Raw genomic sequence first — 20,112 nt, 5'->3', positions numbered from 1 at the left:
AAGTTTGCCCACCCCGGTCTGTATATTGAGCTCTTTCTATGATTGTCCTGTGAACCAATGAATAAGGTATATTGTTAAATTGCTTATTTTAAATCTTCCTTGTCTCTTTAGCCTACGAGCAATTGTCTCTAGAAAGCATTTGTGGTCTGCTCGGTAAAGGTGCTGAGCACTCTCAAACCCATATGTGGAGCTCCCCTTCTCTCAGGATTGGGTTATTGGCAAGACTGAATACCAATGATAAACATAAAATGCATCGCAAATGTCTTATTTGCTGCAACAGTCATAATGCTTCCATTTGACTTCCTCATTTGACATGTACAGCACAGGACCTCTTGAGACAGCTAAAGAATGTTAAAGGTAAAGAAAATAATAGCAGTTGATAGTATATTAATACAGTAATTATTCACAAACTTTGCACAGCCATTTAGAATTTCCCTTCAATCTGATAGAAGACTATGTGCTAGCCAGAATTAATTTTTAGACTATCTTAAATTTTAATAAACGTGTCAAAAATAATTGAAAAAGATACTGGATATTGAAGTTTGCACTCCTTGATCTTTCCTTTACTTGAATTTCTAGGTCAGTTTTGCTCTGTTTGTAACTTGCTGCACTGAATCCCTTGATTTTGCTGTACACAGTACAGAGTTCATATTGTGCCATGCAATGCAGTGTGCATATAAAAGATACTCAGAACATTAATTGGATGGTGCTGTATATGGTAAACTTCTAACCCTCTCCTTTGTTCTCACATAAACAAAAACCATAGCCAATGGATCCTTGGGCAAAACCGAACAGATTAATGAACGCTGCACCCGGAGGCCTCTCGTTTAATTCTTGTTTTTAGTTTCTTGAGTTCATTATTGTTTTTGTCAATTATCAGACCATAATCCACAGTTTTCCAGGCCTCTTCATAACGGGGAATTTCAAAATAATGTCGTGCAATTTGGTGAAATGTTTGGGCCAAAAATTTCCTACCGGGGCCATTAGTGATGCTGCACAAGGCCAGTGACTGGTCTAGTTGCAATGCCCGAATGTACTGTTGAACTGCGGCTTCTGTGTCTGCAAGTGATAAGAGTATCTGCCCCTTTGAGCAGTGGTCCTCCACTTGAGCTCTCAGGCCATGAGACTCGTGTTTCTGGATCACCTTGTCCACGTCCTTTAAAGCCTGTCCATATTCCTTCAGGTGCATTAGGCAGGCAGCACGTTGCCGAAGGTAGCGCGGATTATTGTTGCTTGTTAAGATAGCCAGTGAGTAATAATTTAGAGCCGTCTCATAGTGATGGTCCTTAATCAATGCATTTCCTTCCTGGGCAGCTACCTACAGACAGAGAAAGTGCTGGTAATTATTCCTTTAAAAATGAGCCAGACAAGTAGTATTTCAGCTACTGTACACATCCATCCATCTGTTTAGTCTTTGTACGCTGTGTTGTTTCCTCTCTCTAATACGTTTATGGTTGAAGTTCTGTTTACTGCCTTTGATAGAGTCTGTTCTACACATGAATTAGTCTCTGCACGAAGGCTTTTCTCCTGAGCACTTTCAGTGCTGACCCATCTCTCCGTTCCATGGATACTATCCCTAACTTTAAGCATGTGAGTATTCCCAATGACTGCAGTGAGATTACTCATAGGCTTAATTTAGGCATCTTGCTGAATCAGGGCTTTAGAGTCCGCTAGCTTCTTTGGTAGCTTGGTCCATCACAGTCCTTTGAGCCATATCGCCTCCGTAAGGCCCTGATTCACAAAAGTATTTAAGCACATGCTTAACTACATCCCTATTCATCTAAGCACTCAAGCCGGTCTTAAAGGCAAACACCAGATGCACATGGGCTGGGAGAGAACATGGGTAAAATCATTCAAATATCAGCGTGAAAGTCCCAATCACATTCAAATGTAAACTTGAAAGGAATTGTGGTCTTGGCAGCCATTCCCCCATCAGCTGCCTGCTCAACACAACCATGGGCCCGGACGTCACTCTGCAGGACCCTGCCTCTGCTCCCCTCTTCAGGGCCCCTTAATAACTCAGTCCAGAGGGAAGTTAAACATTCCTCTCCTGGGGTCCTGTTTCTTTGGTCCTTCCACACTGACCTTCCCGGCCCCAACTCCGGTGGGAGTCCTGAGCCCTTCTTCCCAGAGCTGGGTCCTTATCAACAGTCAGTCCCAGGCTCTGACTTCCCAACTCCGCTGAGGTCAGTAGCTTCCCTGCAGGAGCCTTCCTGAACACCCCCTCTTCCCCCATTTTCCTGCTGCCCTTTATAGGGGAATCGCTTAATCCTCCATCAGGCCCCATCAAGGTGAAGCACAGGTGGGCTGAAGCTCTTCCTTCTGTGATGAGGTGTTGGCTGGCCGCTGGCCTCCAGCCCTAAAGGGGAAGCCACCTCGTTACCCCCTAAAACAATCCTCTACAGAGTGTGTGTTACTAAAGAGGTTAAATGATGCATTATTTTCATCCAGGTTGTCAAAGAGCTTTGCTTTTCTGTGCCTTGTTTACCCAGCTGTAAAGCAGGAACAACACTGACCAGTGTCACATGGTATAGGGGTTTGTTCATATTTGTAAAGGTGCTTAATGTCTTTCCTACAAAACTAGACCAGACAAAGCAATAGAAAGTCCCTCATGCAAAAGTCCTATAAAATATGATGGAAAAGGACCACATTAGATTTATAGAAATTGTTGCAAACCATAGGACTGAACAGAGCGTGGTAATTTATCCGTGGTTTTTTGACTGCTTTTATAGAATCGACAACAGGGGACATTTTTGTGTGTGTTAAAGTCTATAGGGTGCTGGGGGGAAAAAAAAACTACAGAAAAGTCGTAATTTTTCATTACACGGGGGACTTTCTCATACCGGCTAGATTAGACCTCAGAGGTCTTCTCGATCTCTAACTTCAAAGATTCTATAGAAAGACTAATGAATAATACGTAAAAATGGACCCAGACTTGCAGTTCTTGATCATTAGAGAAAGTTATTAAAAATGTCAGGATACGTCCATAGTGGAACCCCTCCCATCTGAGACAGCAAGTCTCAGAGCCCAGCTCTGCTGATGCAGGCTCATCTGGCTTGTGCTACGCGGCTAAAATTAACGGTGTAGACGTTCCCGCTTGGGCTGTGGAACTGGCCAGGGGGGTGGGTCTCGGAGCCCAGGCTCCAACCCGACCGGGAACATCTACACTGGTACTTTTGGTGAGCCCGAGTCAGTTCGCCCCGGCTCTGAGACTTACTGCCACCGGGTTTTTTTTTTTTTGCAGTGTAGACACACCTTCAGTTTTGTTCGCTAGAGGTGTCATGCATGATTTTCAAGAATTCTAACAGGTTGTGTCCGTGTAATCTTTCCAGGAAAGTATCTTAATTCTCTTCATTCTCGGATGAGCTTTTGGCGGTTACTGTGAGCTGTTTGTCACCCTCGGCTGACAACAATAATTACCTAGTTGATATTTTCTCACTTTCCTGGAGTCTCTGTCTATAGTAGCAGCACACAGGGTCAGTAAACCTCTTGTGAGGGCTGTCCCGTGGGAGTTCTGAAAAGGTTAGCCTGGGATTCAGTGAATTTCACAGACTGTATTCCAAACATCTGCTGATAAACCTATGTTTTGATTTGGGAAAGAGCATGCACTTACTTACTTTGGTTTTTGCTAAAATTTCCAATGGCATTTGATAACTAAGAAGCCTATTACTGGAAAAGTGTCTGGAAATGTAGTCTTGTATCTCTAACGCTATTATTAGTTCAAATCCAATCTGGCCTGGTCATAGGCATTGACTTTCTAATGTGCCGGGGGGTGCTCCCCCCAGCTCTGCCCCAGGCCCCATCCCCGCTCCACCCTTTACCCCAAGATCCCCCCTGCCCGGTCTCTTCTTGCCCCATTCTGCCCCCTCCCCTGAGCACGCCCCGTCCTTGCTCCTCCTCCCTCCCCCCAGCGCCTCCTGCACGTCATGGAACAGCCGATGGCAGTGGGCAGGATGTGCTGGGGGAGAGGGAGAGGCGCTGATGGGGGGGCTGCTGGTGGGTGTTCAGCACCCACCATTTTTTTTCTGTGGGAGCTCCCTCGGAGTCAGCGCCTGTGGGCCTAGTCATGACCACAAACTGTTACCTAAGATATATTGAGAGACATCTTTCCAATGGCGAAATGATGAGCTACATGCCTGTATATCTGTTTGGTTGTGGAAGCAGTGAGGGTCATGCAAGCTTGGTATTGTGCAGTTTTGCAAGTTTCCTCCAGGGACAAGAACGCTGCTACCCAAAAGAATCAGGGTCTAATGGGTATGACCCTGTACTAACAAAATCCATAGGCACTTTGCCATTGACTTCAATGAATGCAGAATCAGGCCCTATTTTGGGGATGTGTACTTTTGCTATTTCTTTCTCAGTGGGTTCCTTCTGAAGTCCAGTTTCCTCTTTTTAAACTGCTATGCGCAGAAACGAAACCCCGTTAATGGAGGAAACAAACCACGAATCGCAGACAGAGCTATCTCTTGATGGAAACAATTGGCTCCTCTCTGTTTAAAGTGCGGTTCTGCTCTGAAAGATGACTGTCTAGAAATTACTCCCTTTTAGTCCATTGCTCTGTGCCTTAGCTGTAGACAGAGTTGTATGCTCTCAGATTAGGGATAATAAAAAAATGTGCTACTTTTTACTTCTGGTCACACTGCAGAGCCAGCCCAGCAGTAGAACGAGCTGAATTATGATCTGATTCACACACCCTCAACAGGTGGAGGCCCAACTGGAAGGCCAAATTCTAGCTTCTTTCACACATTGAAGATAATGGGGCTGCACAGATTCAACTGGGGATAAAATCCGATTGGCAGAATCTTTGTCACGAGTGACGATGCATGAAGCAGAAAGACCCTTGACTCTTAGCTCCTCAGTTGCATTTTAAGTCTGGTGGTGAGAAACCCCTTCAACACACCGAACGAAGGGTCACTGAGAGATGATTAACATGCAAGCTCATCACGCCACATTTACCTCGTCACTTTTGGGACAGCTCCAACAAGACAGAGAGCAAACAGATCTGCTGAGAACTGTTTGGATTTTGCTGTTTTCATCTGCTTTCGGATGGTTTGCATAAAATTATTTAAGTAGTTCCCATGCATTATGTCCCTGTCACAGTTTCAGGGCAACTGTGCCTGTACTCCTCCTCCATGGTCCATCAAGGGCACTCCCTTTAGGCATCCAGCTCTCAGCAGCACCACACTTAGGTGGACGCCAATGTCACACTCCATCCTGACCAGGGATTTTAAGTCTACACAGCTGCCTGTCTTGCACTCTGTTATCCCCAGCAAGCCAGTCTTCCTGAAAAGGCCAGCACCTGCACTTTGCTTTCTCTCCCAGGGCAATGGCCAGTGCGTCATCCGCAATTACAAGTTATCACACAACTCCTTCTAAGCAAGCACATTTATTATGAAGGTAAAAGCATTATAGAGAAAACATATAAAAGAAAATAAAGAACCTACATGCATGCTAAAAACCTTAACAGAGGTCACCCACCAGCTCCAACCTGGAGTTATGGTAGATTTTAGTCCTTCAAAACCCACAACTGGGTTTTCCTGGTGGTTACCAATTAATCCATCTTAAATCCAGAACCAGAACAAAGACTGGACAGATCCAGCCATTTCTTTATACAGCTCAGGCTTTTGACTTTGGCTTTCTCTAACAGGCAATCAGCAGACAATGACCCTCTCTACAGAGCATAGGTTCAAACATCTGGGTTTTTGCATAACTGGAGTTGGGGAATTTGCATTCACCTTTCCCCGGAGATTTCCCAGGAAATCCACTTAACACGTATTGTCCCCAAAGTCCACAACTTGTTAGGCACATTTTCAGTATAGTCTTTGGAACTTAATACAATAAGATCTTGCAAGGATATTGCAGGAAACCGCCATATCTGTCAGAGTACCAATTCTGCTGGCTCATTGTTTTCATTCAGCTATACCTGAAGCAAAACGTGACAAATAATTCTGAAGAAACCATGATAAGAACACAAAGGGGGAAATCTCCATGTAAACACCCATGTCTTTGTAGCAAAGATGGATCTAGACTGAGAGAGAAAGATTCGGGTTTCAGGGAAAACTGGCCATCTGATGGTTTTGCTCACCATTTTTCTTGAATGCAAGTTAGCTATGAGCCCTTGTCAAAAGGAAAAAAAAACAACAACAAACAAAAAAAACCCCCACAATCCAACAACACGACTCAAAAGGCTGAAAGAGCCACATAATTTTTTAGGTTCAGAAAGATCAATAAGGAAAGTTCCATCAGAACTATGTGCCTCTAATGCATTTCTCATTATTGCTAATACTAATAAATGAAGCAGTGCTTTTACATGCTGTAGCAGAGGGAATACTTAAGTTATAAACAACACGATCACAAACGTAAGTCTTAGGCAAGGCTCGGCTAAGAGCATTTAAGCCCTGGATGGCTGGTTTCATTAGTGTCATCATGAATTGAAGCAGATGTTTTAGCCTGTGTCAAAAAGCTGGCAGTTGGGGAAAGCATGTAGCCTTCTCAAGTGCTACTGGTGAGCAAACCTTCCAAACAGTGGAAGATTTCAAAAGTTATGTCACAGCGTTTCTTGATATGATATAATTATTTCTTCAATGACCCATTTGTTTTCAGACTGGCCCAAGGTTGGCTGGCCTTGAACATTCCAAACACATGTGGTCCCTCTGGGTGAGGTTGCTTCCTGATGAGTTTCTCTGAAATTTCTATCAGTGGCTCCATCTGCAGAATCTTTCGGTGGGAGATGGATGTGCTCAGCTGGTCACAAGACTGGGCCCTCTTTTAGCCTGATGCAGGAAAGACTTTAGCCCATATTTAACTGTATGCACCTGCTTAAATCCCATTGGTTTAAAGGTGCTTAAAATTAAGCTTAAGTGCTTTCCTGAACTGAGGTGTTAGGGGAAAAGGAGGTAACAAATGCTGGCCTTCCTTATTCTCTTCCAGCAGCTTTAAGCATTGTTTTCATTACTTGGTGTGAATTCTAGTGCTAGTGGAAGGCTTTTGACTAACAGCTGTGGAAAACGGAGTCCTCTACTCCAATGGATCTTTAACTAGGGTCGCTGCTTGTTCAGGGAAAGCCCCTGGTGGGCCAGGCTGGTTTGTTTACCTGCCGCGTCTGAAGGTTCGGCCGATCGCAGCTCCCATTGGCCGTGGTTCGCCGCTCCAGGCCAATGGGGGCTGCGGGAAGGGCAGCCAGCACATCCCTCAGCCTGCGCCACTTCCTGCCCCCCCATTGGCCTGGAGCGGTGAACTGCGGCCAGTGGGAGCCGCGATCGGCTGAACCTGTGGACGCGGCAGGTAAACAAACTGGCCTGGCCTGCCAGGGGCTTTCCCTACACAAGCGGCAGCCCTAGTTTGAGAACCTCTGCTCTACTCATCCATAGTATAGATACGGCATAAGCAAGCTTGCCTCCCACCAAACATTTACCCACTTCTAGGGTAGATTTTTTTTTGTGCACCCAAAAATTCCTTTCTATGGAAAGGGCAAGGACAGGGCCTATTAGGAAAGCTTATTTAGGACTTCAGTAGTCTACAAGCCCTGTACCGGCTCTCTGAATTTCACCACCAGTGCATGGCTTTTTTTGAGGACACTGCCAGTTGTGATGGTGATTTTTATGTCACACTGTGACATGGCTCAACCGGGAACTGGGTTGAAACCCCACCGCCTCATTTCACACAGGTTACTGCATGGGCACTATATGGGCATAACTTCCAATCATTGCCAGCCGGAGCTGGATTAAAACTGGTTATGACTCAATGAACCTACTTAAAAGATGCGTCAACATCCGTGGTCAAATCTGAGTGCCTATAAATACTCCTTTTCCTGATATGGAGCAACTCTCTGCTCCTAATGGTCTAGGCAGAACTCAAGGCCAGTCATTCCTACATTGAGAATGTGGAATTCTATTATGACCAGGCTCATCAACACAGAGACTCACATGTCTGCACCTAGAAATGCATGACTCAGGGCCAGATCTTCAGCTGCGGTAAATCAGTGGCACTCCATTGACTTCAATGGATCTGGCCCTAAAGGTGCCAGGTGGTTTATCCGAAAACATGTCAGACCTCTGTTTGTCTATACAATGTAAAGGTCACCAAATGTAACATATTTAGAGCTGTTTTGAAAGCAACTATCCAATATATTGGGATTTTCTTAGCTGCCAGATTTTAACAGGAGGTCAAGATAGAACCAGGAACCAAAACCCCCGCAGCTTTATGTCAGGAGCGTCCTAACACGACAGAATTTTCCCCCTGAGTGCTAGATCACATTGCCCTAAAAAACACAGGGCATTTCTTTGAAATACATGTTTGTACAGTTAAAAGACAACGCTTCACCCTTTTAAGGATAAATATTTTCTCAATGACAGAGAAAACCACCTGTGCACATTTCTGTTGCTGTCTTGAAGACCTTTTCCTGTTGGCTCCAATCTTTATTGATTAACTTTGCATTGAACTTCGTCGAGCAGGAATCAAGTTAAGCTCAATACAGCAGAGGCAGCTCCGATTGTTAAGTGAGTTTCTGCTTTGACTCCTCCGACAGAAAGCAGGTATCCCTGACATTGCTGGATTAAACAAGCTGGTTGGTGGGAAATTATGAATTACTCCCCTCAACCAAACTCACAGGAAGAGTTTGTGAGAACTAAATTATACTCTTCTGTTTCCACTACTGGAATAAACATGGTGATCATGCTCTTGCAAGCTGCCGTGTCTCTAGTTTATTATAACGGAATGGCAGAGGGCCCATTTGAATGTACAGTACCGATAAAACACACTCATTAGCAGCCCAGTTTGTACAGCTGCTTCTGAACAAAGACACTTATAAAGCAACTACAGAAAGGGTGTGCAGGAAACACCATGGACAGCAGGCTTAACTTTGCTTTACAGCAAGTTGCTTTGCAGTCAAGAAACATCTTTCTTTTTTCCCATCACCAACCTGACCTCGACTGTTTAAATGTTTGCATCAGGAAAAATTAGGGTGAGAGCAGACTGCCAACTCAACTCTGTATGCAGATAAGCTTCTGTCCTCTTTCAGATTGTTGTTAAGGCCTTTGGCTGAGATTTTCAAAGCAGTTTGGGGCTTTGAATTTCAACAGGACGTATGTGTCTAAATCCCCTAGATTGCTTTGAAAACCAAACCAAAACCTCTGTTTTTCCCAATGACTAGCACTGCTCTTAAAGCCAGATCTGAGTTTTCCTGCATGCAATAGTGTGTGGAATGGGTCAGCATGCTGCCTAACACTGAGGGCCAGTTTCAGATGTTGCTGGAATCACACCAGCTCACAATGGGGCTCCATTGGGCTCTGGACGTATTACTGTGGGGATGCAGTTGCAAATAGCTCAGGGTTAAAACCAACAGCTGGTAACCAGCAATAAATTTTTAACCTCTGACATCAGAAATTGCAGGGTCGGACAGAGCAAGCTCCTTTTCTCTGACCTTCTGGAGTCAAATAAATCTTTCAGTCTCTTAGGCCCAAAGGACCTTTCCGCTATTTTCAGACTCCTCAGCACCGGTATTCCTTGACTGTAAATACTCTCTGTAGTGGGAGGGTTTTATTCTTTGTAATTACTTTGCTTATTACGTTTTTAATAAGGGCTTCTTGCTAAGTGTCAGGAGATCTCTTTTCGCCACCCTTTCTCATGCAGACAGCTTTTAATTTGTTTTAACTTCTTGGACCAGACTCCAGGATAATGACAACATATTTCTACAGCCTCCTTTGTCCCCAAACACTTTAGAATCAATGTGTGCAATAATACTTTTCTTTCTGAGTAGTTAGAGCTGAGGAGTCCTGACCCCGACTCCCCCAGTCCCTGCTCTATTTCCAGCTCTGCTACTGAGTCCCTGGGTTACCTTGGGGTGACTCACTGAATAGTTCTATGTCTCAGTTTCCCAGTTTATAAACCGAAGGTAACAATGGAACCAACCCCACCAGGGGTTTAATTAGGATTAACTGATTCATCTCTGTAAAGCACATTGAGGTCCTCTTTTACTTATTTTAGCACAAAGTCTGTCCAATTGTTTCTGTGCTTTTACCAAGAACTTCCTTTCACACACGGGTATTTAAATTACCATGTGTGCCCAACAAGGGTTTACAGGTAAAACACCTGGAAAACAGCGCAGTGGGGATTTCAATCACTGAACCATCCGGGGGTGCTTAGTTCACAAGTTTCATTCTGGGCTAATCACTAATAAAAAAATAATTGCAGCAAGTTGAAATCAAGACGAGTGTTCTGTGAAAAGACCTCCAGGTGGCTGAGGTCCAAATGTGCACCCAGTTCCACCGTGCGTGAGATTACAGACAAAATATTCAGAGAGTCTAGTTTTATTTTTAATACTCCTATCAACTTGCTGCTTTGAACCCAGCCCAACTGCCTCCTCTCTGGCAGAGGAGAGGAATATTTCAGATTCAATCAGCCACTGGCAAAGGTTTTGTTCCGGACCCATTGCCAAAGCTGCCCACAAAAGGCAGAAAAAAGCTGGCTCTCCTGCTTCTGAAGATTTCATTATCTGTCGCACCACTGAGTGCCCCAAAAGTCAGGCTGGTTTAAACTGTGCAAAAAGTAGATTTTTCTTATCAGCAACTTGAAGGAACTCCTGTGCTTTCAAAGCAGTGAGCAGGGATATAGCCACGAGACTCCCATACAGACAGAGTGACCTGGTCACTTGGGCAATTCAGCTGTAAACCTTATCTTCACTGAGAGGCACCTTCTCTTGGGTCTCCACAGAAACACTTGATTGCACCTTTATCTTCTTTATATTGTTGATGGTTGCAAATTACTTCTAATATCTCCTAGCTCTTCCCCCAGCAGAGTGAACTTTGTATATTATCCAGAGGAGAGAGGCTTTTTTCACGGTAATGGAGCGTATCTAGGGACTGGTAAATTAATACTTGTTTACTTATGTCCTCCTGCTGGTTCACTAAAATACATACAAAGTACTCCTCTCAAGATGCATTTAGAGTATCAGCATGTTCCTTGTTTTATAACCCAGGAGAAAGCATAACAATATAGCTTCCCACCAGAGCGCACACAAACCACAATCCATAAATTGAATAAAAGGAAGCAAACTGATTCTGATTAGGAAGGAGCATTCTCAGAACACAGAGATTCTGGGTAATTGGAATGGCAGATGCTCAAGTGAATATTAGCGCTGCTCACCATCAGACTGACCTTCTCCTGGTTTATCACTTTTCAGAATAAGTGATGCCTTGATGCATGCAATACCTTGGGCAATGGTCTTGTAAAATTTCTATTTATTGGTCCGTTTCACCCTCCCACCCATATGGCCCTTGTCACCATAGCATTTGAACTAAATAGGTTTAGGGTTGGTCAACACTTGGAGTGGAGACTACCAAGGAATTCCCATGAATGGTGCAGGAGGTGGTGCTGGTGACTTAGTACAGACTGAATCAGGATCACTGATTATACTCAAGCAATAAAAACAGTCATTGGGTTCAAACTGAGACTCAATCTCCCTCCAGAATCAAGAAGAAGGAGGAGGAGGAAGGCAACTATTCATTCCTCCGTTATTTAACCCCCTCTCACTCCTCGGCAAGCTTGGAGTTCTGCAAATCACAGGGCCCGGTGCTAACTAACCAAAAAAAGTCCATATGTTACCCACCCTGCTGAGCCTAATTTTGTCTCTTTCCCAAGCTACTAGCTGTCGGCACAAGGCTCCCAAAGTGGATCTGTTTATTGTGGCTTTAGAGGAGGCATCAAAGAAAGATGTACCTGCGAGAGGGTCTGTCGTTGCTTCGCGTCTAAAAAGTTCAAGAGGAATCCCAGCTCCCCGGGGCCTTTCTCCGCTAAAGTGCTCAAGGAGCGAGCAGCAGGCAGCATGTTGCTCCTCTTCAGTTGCAGCACTGCAAGTCGAGCGTTGGCAGATGTGTCGGCTATCGCCTGGCCAAACGACTCCTGAAGGTGTAGAAGGGCGTCCTCGGACCTCCCTGTTGGTCAATACCAATAAAGTGACTAATTAACATAAACCCAGCCCAGAAAGATACACCCAGGAAACCTACAACAATTATATCAGTGTTACAGCCAAATCACTCTGTTGTTCTAAGCTGGCACCGAGGGTTTTGATTTTCACCTTCTACTTGCAATAATCAACTTTTAGACTATGGCAACAGATGCTAAGCATTTGGAGTTCTTTTGTAAGTGAATTGGTTACTATGGAACAACTAACTGAGAATCTGTAACCACGTCTGATTGTCTTGGGTCTTCTAAACATTTCCTTTGTTTTCATCAGTATAAAAAAAATGTGACTTTCTCAACCAGTTCCCTGTGACTCACTATGCTGTGACTATGATCACGCCATCTCTAGCCTGTTAAGTTTTGGGACTGGAAGGGACCAGGTCTCATCTATGTTCAGCACTGAGCACCACACTGGCACTAGTCAGATGCTACATAATCCCTCCTTTCAGTGCAAAACTCAACTCAGTTTTAACTATGGAGCTGCCCCCCAGCCTGTTCAGTAGTTAGGTTGGGAGGTCTCAAAAGAAGGGCCCTGTCTGAAGTGTAGCTGGTGATGGCTTCTGGGTCGGCACTGGTGATGACCTTGCATGGGGATAATAGGCACCTTTCCCATTCCAGTGCTCTCTTGGAAGAGATATAACATGGAGGTCATGCCCACTGAAGATTTCATAGCCTTTTCCCAAGAGGTGGGGTGTTAGCCTGAATGTCCATCCCATTCTAGTTTGAGTTCTCACCTTCTGCCTCCTTACATTCACCTGCAGTTCCAGGTGACGTTTCTCTCCTAAACGGTTGTATAGTGTGGCTGTGAAACACTTGCTGCCTTCTATCCCAGGAATCTCGACATTCCCACAGTAGGCAAAGTGATTCCCGCATGCAGCATATGTAAAGTACTTTGGGGGTACACGGTGATGCATAGTATCATGGTATCTATAACCGAACTCTTACAGTTAAAATGACCTGATGAACAGGAGGAAAAGAACTTACCACCTGCAATTAAGATGTCTGTATATAAGATGTGACATCTTGCTTCCTTGCTGTTAATTTTAATTAAAGATCCACCAATCACAATGAGATCCTTGAAAGTCTCTTCCTTTGGAAGGTCCTTATTGGCCACAAGTTCGGTTAACACAGTCCTGCAGTGGTCAAGTAGCCACTGAGTGATGAGCACTTGGGCTTCATGCTTTAAGGATAGGATCTCTGGGATTACCACTGCTGCATCCTCTTTGAGGGCTGAAGTCAAATCCTGCACTGCCTCCTACATGGAAAACAAGAGCTAATAATAAAATAATAATAATAACAACAATAATCATATAATAATGTGTTAATAATTGGCCCCTTTCTAGTGACTTCCATTCCCAAATCTGACACTGGCACACTGTGGGGTCTTGGGCAAGCTGCTTAGCCTTATTGTGTCTCAATTTCCCCATCTGCAATACTGGGATGATACTATTAATAACCTCACGGAGGGGTTCTCAGATTCAATGCATTACTGCTTGTAAAGTGCTTTGAGATCTTCAGATGTGAGGTGCAAGAGAAGGACAAAATGTTATTTCTGAGAAAAGAATAAGCTACGTAACCAGAGCCCTAATTTTGCAACCAAGAGATAGAAGGAATAGAAGTTCTTACCAGTGACCTGCTGAGCTGCTTCCTAAATGGAGCCATCAGCAGTGTGGCCTTTGGATATGTCTACACTACAACTGGGAGCGTCTCCCCCATCACTAGCATATGTCTATCTAGCACTAGCAAAGTTCAAGCTAGCATGCTAAAAATAGCAGTGTGGATGTTCCAGCTTGGAGTCTCAAGCCTAGGGGGTGACGGGGTAAATCTGCAGTGTAGACATACCCTTAGTGTCTGACATTCTGCTGTGCTCCAGGAGGCCTGATAGGGTGTGTGCATGGGAAAGAACCAGCTAAAATACCTCATCACGGCGTTCAATTCCATCCAATGGGTCAGCGCATTGATCCAATGGCAGTAAAGCCCATCAGCTTTAGAGATTTTCTTCACCTCACTCACACTTTGAGTAGACAAGGAGAGAGGAGGAAATACAGCATAACCGTGCGAGTCAGATGGAGTGTCTGATGACCCTGGATTCATTAGAATTCCAGTCCTGGTAGTTTCTCTCTCTCTCTCTGTCTCCCAAATCTCAGTCTGACTCCATCCAGACACTCCCCACCCCCACCGCTAGGAGAGAGATAGTAGAGGACAAGGGGAATGAGTAGCAAGTAGCTTATTCCTCTGGTAGGCTGGAAAGGATTGTTACTCCTCCGTGCAGTCCATTAGAAAAACACTGCTTGAAAAGTTTAATTAGATTGAACAAGAAAGATCATTACAGTTCACTTTTATGCTCCTTTAAAAAAAATGTCCAAAGCCAAAATGGTATTTAATTAAAGCTTTTTAAATTAGTTTGTAAACCAAAGAAACAAATGCCTTCCATTTCAATAAACCATTCAATAAGTAATCTGACTGGCAAAATTAAACCCTATTGCTTATTGTGATGTGCCTGCTATCTCGAAAAGCAGGCAAGCAAGCAATCATGGGACTATCATTAGGCAACCACTGGGGGCCTCTTATGTGGAATATTTTGCATTTAAAGGCCAATTTAATAATAACATTTTCTATATCAATTCTGTTTAATATTCATAAAGAGGTTTTTTGAAATCACCTTCATAACGGTCTCCTTTGGTAGGATCTGGGAGGGAGTATTTCTCCTCATCACCTCTACACTGTCCTTAATATATTCATGGAATCTGTCTGCAAACGTAACCTAGCTCTGTTAGTCCCAGGACAGAGAACATCTGGAGTGCTGCGTAACAGTACCGGTCCAGCCGTTGATCTGTGGGAATGCTGCATGGTGATTCATGCAAGGGACTTGGGAGCTAGGACACTTGGGTTCAAGTTTTGTCCATCACTCACTATCTAACATTGTTATCAAGTCATTTATTCGCTCTGTGCCTCAGTTTGCCCCTTTTGGTATACCAGTAATATCTGTCTACCCCAGAGGGTTGTTCTGAGGCTTACAAATGGTTTGTCTACGTTGAAATAAAAAACCTATGGCTCCGAGTCTCACACCTCAGGTCAGCTGACTTGGGTTTGTGGGGCTCAAGCCACAGGGCTATCCAATTGCAGTGCAGACGCTCGGGCTGGAGCCCAGGCTCTAGACCCTCCTCCCTTGCAGGGTCTCAGAGCCTGGGCTCCAGCCCAAGTCCAAACATCTACAATTCTATAGCCCTGCAGCTGAAGCCCCGTGAGCCTAAGTCAACTGATCTGGGCCAGCCGTAACAGTGCCACAGGTCTTTTAACTCAGTGTAGACGTACCTTTAATGTTTGCTAAGGGCTCTAGGAATGCAAAATATTGCTGCTCCTTCTTCTGCCACAGGAACTGACTGTGATCAGAGTCTAAGGCAGACAGCAAACTCAACTGCTGCTGACGCAGCTCCCTCTTCAAGATCCTGTCTACAGAACCTTGAATGATTAAAAACTAACAGCAACATAGCATGTCTTCCCAAGACTGAACATTTGCTCGCATGCTAAGACGACGAACTCGGAAGACCACGTGTAAGTACCTTCTTGTGATGCCTGCCATGACGGTATTACGCCTGCCACATGTGGAGCTAGTGCACGCCCCCGCTTTAACTAGATTCCTCCATGGCAATTGCACTGCACACAAAATGTGCCTGTCCTTATCTGTGGTGATTAATGGAGGAAGGCTGGGAATGATGTAGAAATGGACAGTTCCATTTGGCAAGCTTAGCCACCTGCCATACATCCTCTAGCACATGTTAATGAATGATTTCCGTGCCGTGTGTTCATATCTGGCATGTACACAAAAGGGCTCAGACCCAGAGCCTGGGAGAATCTTATACAGTATGGGTGAAATTCATTCCTGCATAGGAGGCTAGCACAAGTCCTAAACATCCGTTCAATTCATTAATTAAGTGGGGCATAGGTCTTGCGTAGGGCGTCTGCATAGGGGTGACTTTTACCCTTTGAAAATTTTCCTCTGTGCCTATCATTTTGCAAAGCTTTGCAAGCAGATGCTAAAGATCTCTGGTCTCGGCAGGTAAATAATGTTAGGCAAGCTGTTCTCTATGGCTGCAGGGTTGCCCTCTTATGAAACAGCTTGCAGGCTCAGAGCCTTAAAGTGTGGGCTCCTCAAGCGTGAGGCTTCCCTCCTTTTTTGTCTATCCAGCACTGAACATACACTCTGAGCTTTAATAATCGTAATAATATTTCTTGCCTAAATTGGAGATGAAATCCACTTGTTCCCCTGCCCCTGGCTTCCCTGACGTCCACACGAGCATTTTGCAAATTGGGTTTTAAAGGAGTTACAACAGTGCAGTGAAAATGCACATTTGCTGTTTTATACTCTGAACATTTGGGAAACGGCAGGCTTTTAACAAGCAGTTGAGATGACCACCCAATGGGCTATGAAACATCTTGCCGAAATTGAAAGCAGACCTTCCAAAGACCTTGGAGGGGAAAAGCAGACAGCACGTGGAGAACTGGAACAGATTGAGCACTAAGCAGTACTGCTCGCTAGACAGCAAGTCCAGGGCTTTGTTTCTGAAACTTTCTTATCTTAATGGCATCTTTTATTTTCTTTCTCTTTCCTCAGCCTCGAGCCCTTAACAAAATCAGTACATGCTGCATCAGGTCCGAGATTTTATCCCGCAAAGGATCAGATTAGGCAGCTGGTTTCTATTATTTCCCCCAAGCTCTCTTTTACACGGACAAGCACATTCCCTGTAACAAACAAACAGCAGTTCAGATTGCTGGATGCCTGTCTCTGTACAGCCACAGTTTGTACGGAAAGGGAGCATGATCTAGTGGTGTGAGCATGAGACTGAACATCAGGAGTTCTGGCATGGAGTCTCTTCCCCACTCTCCTGCTGACTTACTTTAGTGACCCTTGGGCAAATTACTTAACTTCTCTGTGGTTTGGTTTCCCCATCTGTAAAATGGGGATGATAAATACAGCCCTACCTCATGAAGGGGGTTGTGAGGGTTGATTAATTAACCTCTGTGGAACACCTTGAGCTCCTGGGATTAAATGCTTTATAAATGCAAAGCATCATTACTATTTAATATGGGTATTGGCGTTGGTCATGATATAATTTCTAAATACTTAGGCTGGGACATAATCTGGCCCTATCACAGCCATTCAGGAGAGTAAGGGGGGGGGGAGTAAAATGCCTCCCTAGATAGCCATGCTAGCACGCCCCATATCATGGCTGGGCCGTAGGGGATGAGGGGATAAAGGTGGGGCCGTCTTGATCTGTCTCTGAGCAGGTAGATGGGGAGGGGCTGAAGGTAGTTGGAAGGTTAGTTCCTTTGCCTCCATGTGCCCGGCAATGGAACGGGCGGGGCGTGGTGAGGAAGTCAGCTGCACCAGTAAAGCGGTGGTGCAAATGATTTCTCTGTGGGAGAAAAAGAGCATCAGGGAAGGAGCTGAGACTGCGTCACATTTACTTCCCAGAACTCCTCCTGGGGTGCTGCAGATGTGCACTGCCCCTTGCCCAAAGCTTTCAGCAAATGTGCAATCTCACCCTTCATAGCTACAGACCCCTGGGGTTACAGGGCCACAGCTGCAATAAAAATGCTAATGACGTGACTTTAAAATTTCTCACCAATAACCCCTTAGATTACTAACCACTGACATAATAGTTTAACACCCAATTCTACAGCACTTACTGATGTGCCCAGTTCTATTAACTTCTCAGTCTAGAACGATGCTTCTGAATATGAATCACAAGAAGTAAGCTTCATAAAGAGTCCGTAAATATTCATTTGAGGGCTGAAGGTCTGTTTAGTTCCTATTTGCATTTCACTCCTGTTGCACAATGAAATCAAAACTGCTCAATTTCACATTTGTTTACGAGCTTCTAGTCAGTTTCATTTTCTAGTTCCGGCACTCCGAGGGCAGTGCAATTTTTGGGTTGCAAGCTTACAAGGGAAGGCGTGAGCTATTCAAATATTTTCACTGACTTTTTGTTTTTTAAAAGAAGAAAACATTCTGGTTGGTACTCTTTGTTTAAAAAACCCCCCCAAAACCTCTTACATTTTATTGAAATGTTTGAGTAAGACTGAAAAAGGTATAGTCACAAGCCATCAACAGTGACAATATTTTTAAAATATTCATCTGGAAGAAGGTCCAGTTGTTATAAATGAGGCATCTTTCTTCCAATGGAAAAAACAAGAACAAATCAAGAGTCAATTCTTGACTTGATATGAATGCTTTGGATAAAAAGCAGGAGGATCTGTCTATATGAAAGTCTATGACGTTGGTCTACGTATCTGTTTTTTACTTGTTTACTCTCATCAGTTTAATGAACAAACCACAGATCATACAGCTTCAAGCACCTCCTCGTCTCATTCTATTAGTGTCTCTGCATAAGACACTGATCAGTTTCCATCTTTCCAGGAAGTGGCCCTGATCCTATAATGAATCCCATCTCCTGGGCTTCCTGTAACGTCCTTAACCACATTATAATGGTGGAGTTCCTTTGGACAGTTGAAATACTGCTATGAGTACAGGCTGTAATCGTTTGTATCTTTGAACTTGTATCTTTCTTTGTTAATACTCAGAAAAGAAGTGCAGATGTCTCCCAAAACACAATGAATAGATTTTCCGTAAAATTGAATCACAGAGATATATTGCATTTTGGTAGCAATTTGTCTCCAATAGCTGGCATTTGCCCAACGTATGGGCATGGTTTCTTGCCTGAGCATATCTCTTTCAATGAAAATTTGCATCAATAGTGTTACAGCTGGACCAAGCGGGGAAGGAGACAGACATAGACACAGAGAGAGCTAAGAGAAACACAACTTCCCACTGTCCTCCTTTATTGTTCTGACTGCAAAACACAGTTGCCAACTTTCACACGGGAAATAAGCACCCCGACTTTCACAATAAGCCAAAAATCAAGCTAATCCCATTTCAAAACAAGGCCAAAACAAGCCAATCCCTTAGAATCCCAACACTCTATGTGACTAGATCCCCCCAGTGTGCAGTTGGGGACTGTGGTGGCCCTGCTGTGCACCCCTGACTCTCTCTCCCCCTTGCCCCTGCTTGCCCCTTGCCCCTACTTGCCAGAGCCAATCAAAAAAAAAGAAGCAACAAGCTACAACAAGCCAAAAACTAGCCAACAAGCAACTCACAAGCCAATTAAACCAAAAACAAGCCCAATTTCTGCATTTTTCTGCAGGTTTGGCATGTCTGCTGCAAAACTGAAACGAACACAAAAATGAGTCTGTACACTCTGTGTGTGTGTGTGTGTGTGTGTTCAGACATTTAAAGGGACAGGACATCAGAAATGCGAGCTAAGTTTTGGACAGTCATATTTGACCAAAATAGCTGAATGATTAGTATAGATGAAGAGGGGTGGCACAAGGTCATGTAAATCCAGCATCAGTCCTCAGAATAGGACCGAAGAAAGTAGACATAAGTGGTGCAGAGGACTTGTTCTCACACCTTCTGCATAGGGGTGAATTTCACCCCACCAAAAGAAATTACTAAAGCAAATTCCACTGTAATAATTGCTCCAGTTCTTCAGAATTAAAAAACAAACAAAAACCCTTAAAATATCACATGGAGCTAATAGTATTGATATCAACCAATGTGGAACTACACAGCGACAGATTTACAGGCATGTCCTCAAACCTAGACATCCTTCCTCAGAGACCTTACCCTTTGTTGTCATCTTTTTAACATCATTCCTGGAGTCACCACTCCTTCAAGCAACAGCTCCCTAAATCACAGCACAGTATCTGAAAATCAGTACCGGTAGATGCCATCCAGCTATTTGTACCACTAATGGGTAACAGTGCTGACAGGGACGCTCTACACCAAGATGGTGGCATTTTTGTTATATATTTTGGAAGGTGATTGATTGGGTGAAATACCTAAAAATCCGTCTTTGGACACACATGCCACTTGTGCTCAAAATGAGACATTGCAGCCTGCTCGTAAGTGTTAAGAATGTTTGGTATGTTAGATCTCGACTCCGTGAAAACACAAACGTCTCTGAGCATATTGAATGTGGCAGAAGGAGGGTCACTGGATCAGCTTAGGTCAGCGTCTTGTTTTAATAACAGAGGGGCTATTGGCTAAAAAGGGATTTTAAGATTGTCAGGAGAAATCACATCTCTGCAATG

The 20,112-nt window shown here is 44.2% G+C and overlaps 1 protein-coding gene across 1 annotated transcript in view; it reads right to left on the bottom strand.

Moving 5' to 3' along the window:
• Nucleotides 1-281: 281 nt before the first annotated feature.
• TTC34 (tetratricopeptide repeat domain 34) overlaps nucleotides 282-20,112 on the bottom strand; it is a 41,855-nt gene continuing 22,024 nt past the window's right edge. Inside the window, exons 5-7 of the mRNA XM_034753033.1 lie at nucleotides 12,943-13,213; nucleotides 11,716-11,930; nucleotides 282-1,318 (exon numbers count right to left, since the gene is read on the bottom strand). Of these exons, the coding sequence (XP_034608924.1) occupies nucleotides 797-1,318; nucleotides 11,716-11,930; nucleotides 12,943-13,213 (1,008 nt within the window). The 3' untranslated portion in view covers nucleotides 282-796. The remainder of the gene's footprint in view (nucleotides 1,319-11,715; nucleotides 11,931-12,942; nucleotides 13,214-20,112) is intronic.

This window comes from Trachemys scripta, chromosome 19 (genome assembly GCF_013100865.1).
Source record: "Trachemys scripta elegans isolate TJP31775 chromosome 19, CAS_Tse_1.0, whole genome shotgun sequence".
NCBI classification, from domain to species: Eukaryota; Metazoa; Chordata; order Testudines; family Emydidae; genus Trachemys; species Trachemys scripta.
The sequence above is the reverse complement of the archived record's forward strand: the minus strand, read 5'-3'. Positions and strand labels throughout refer to the sequence as shown.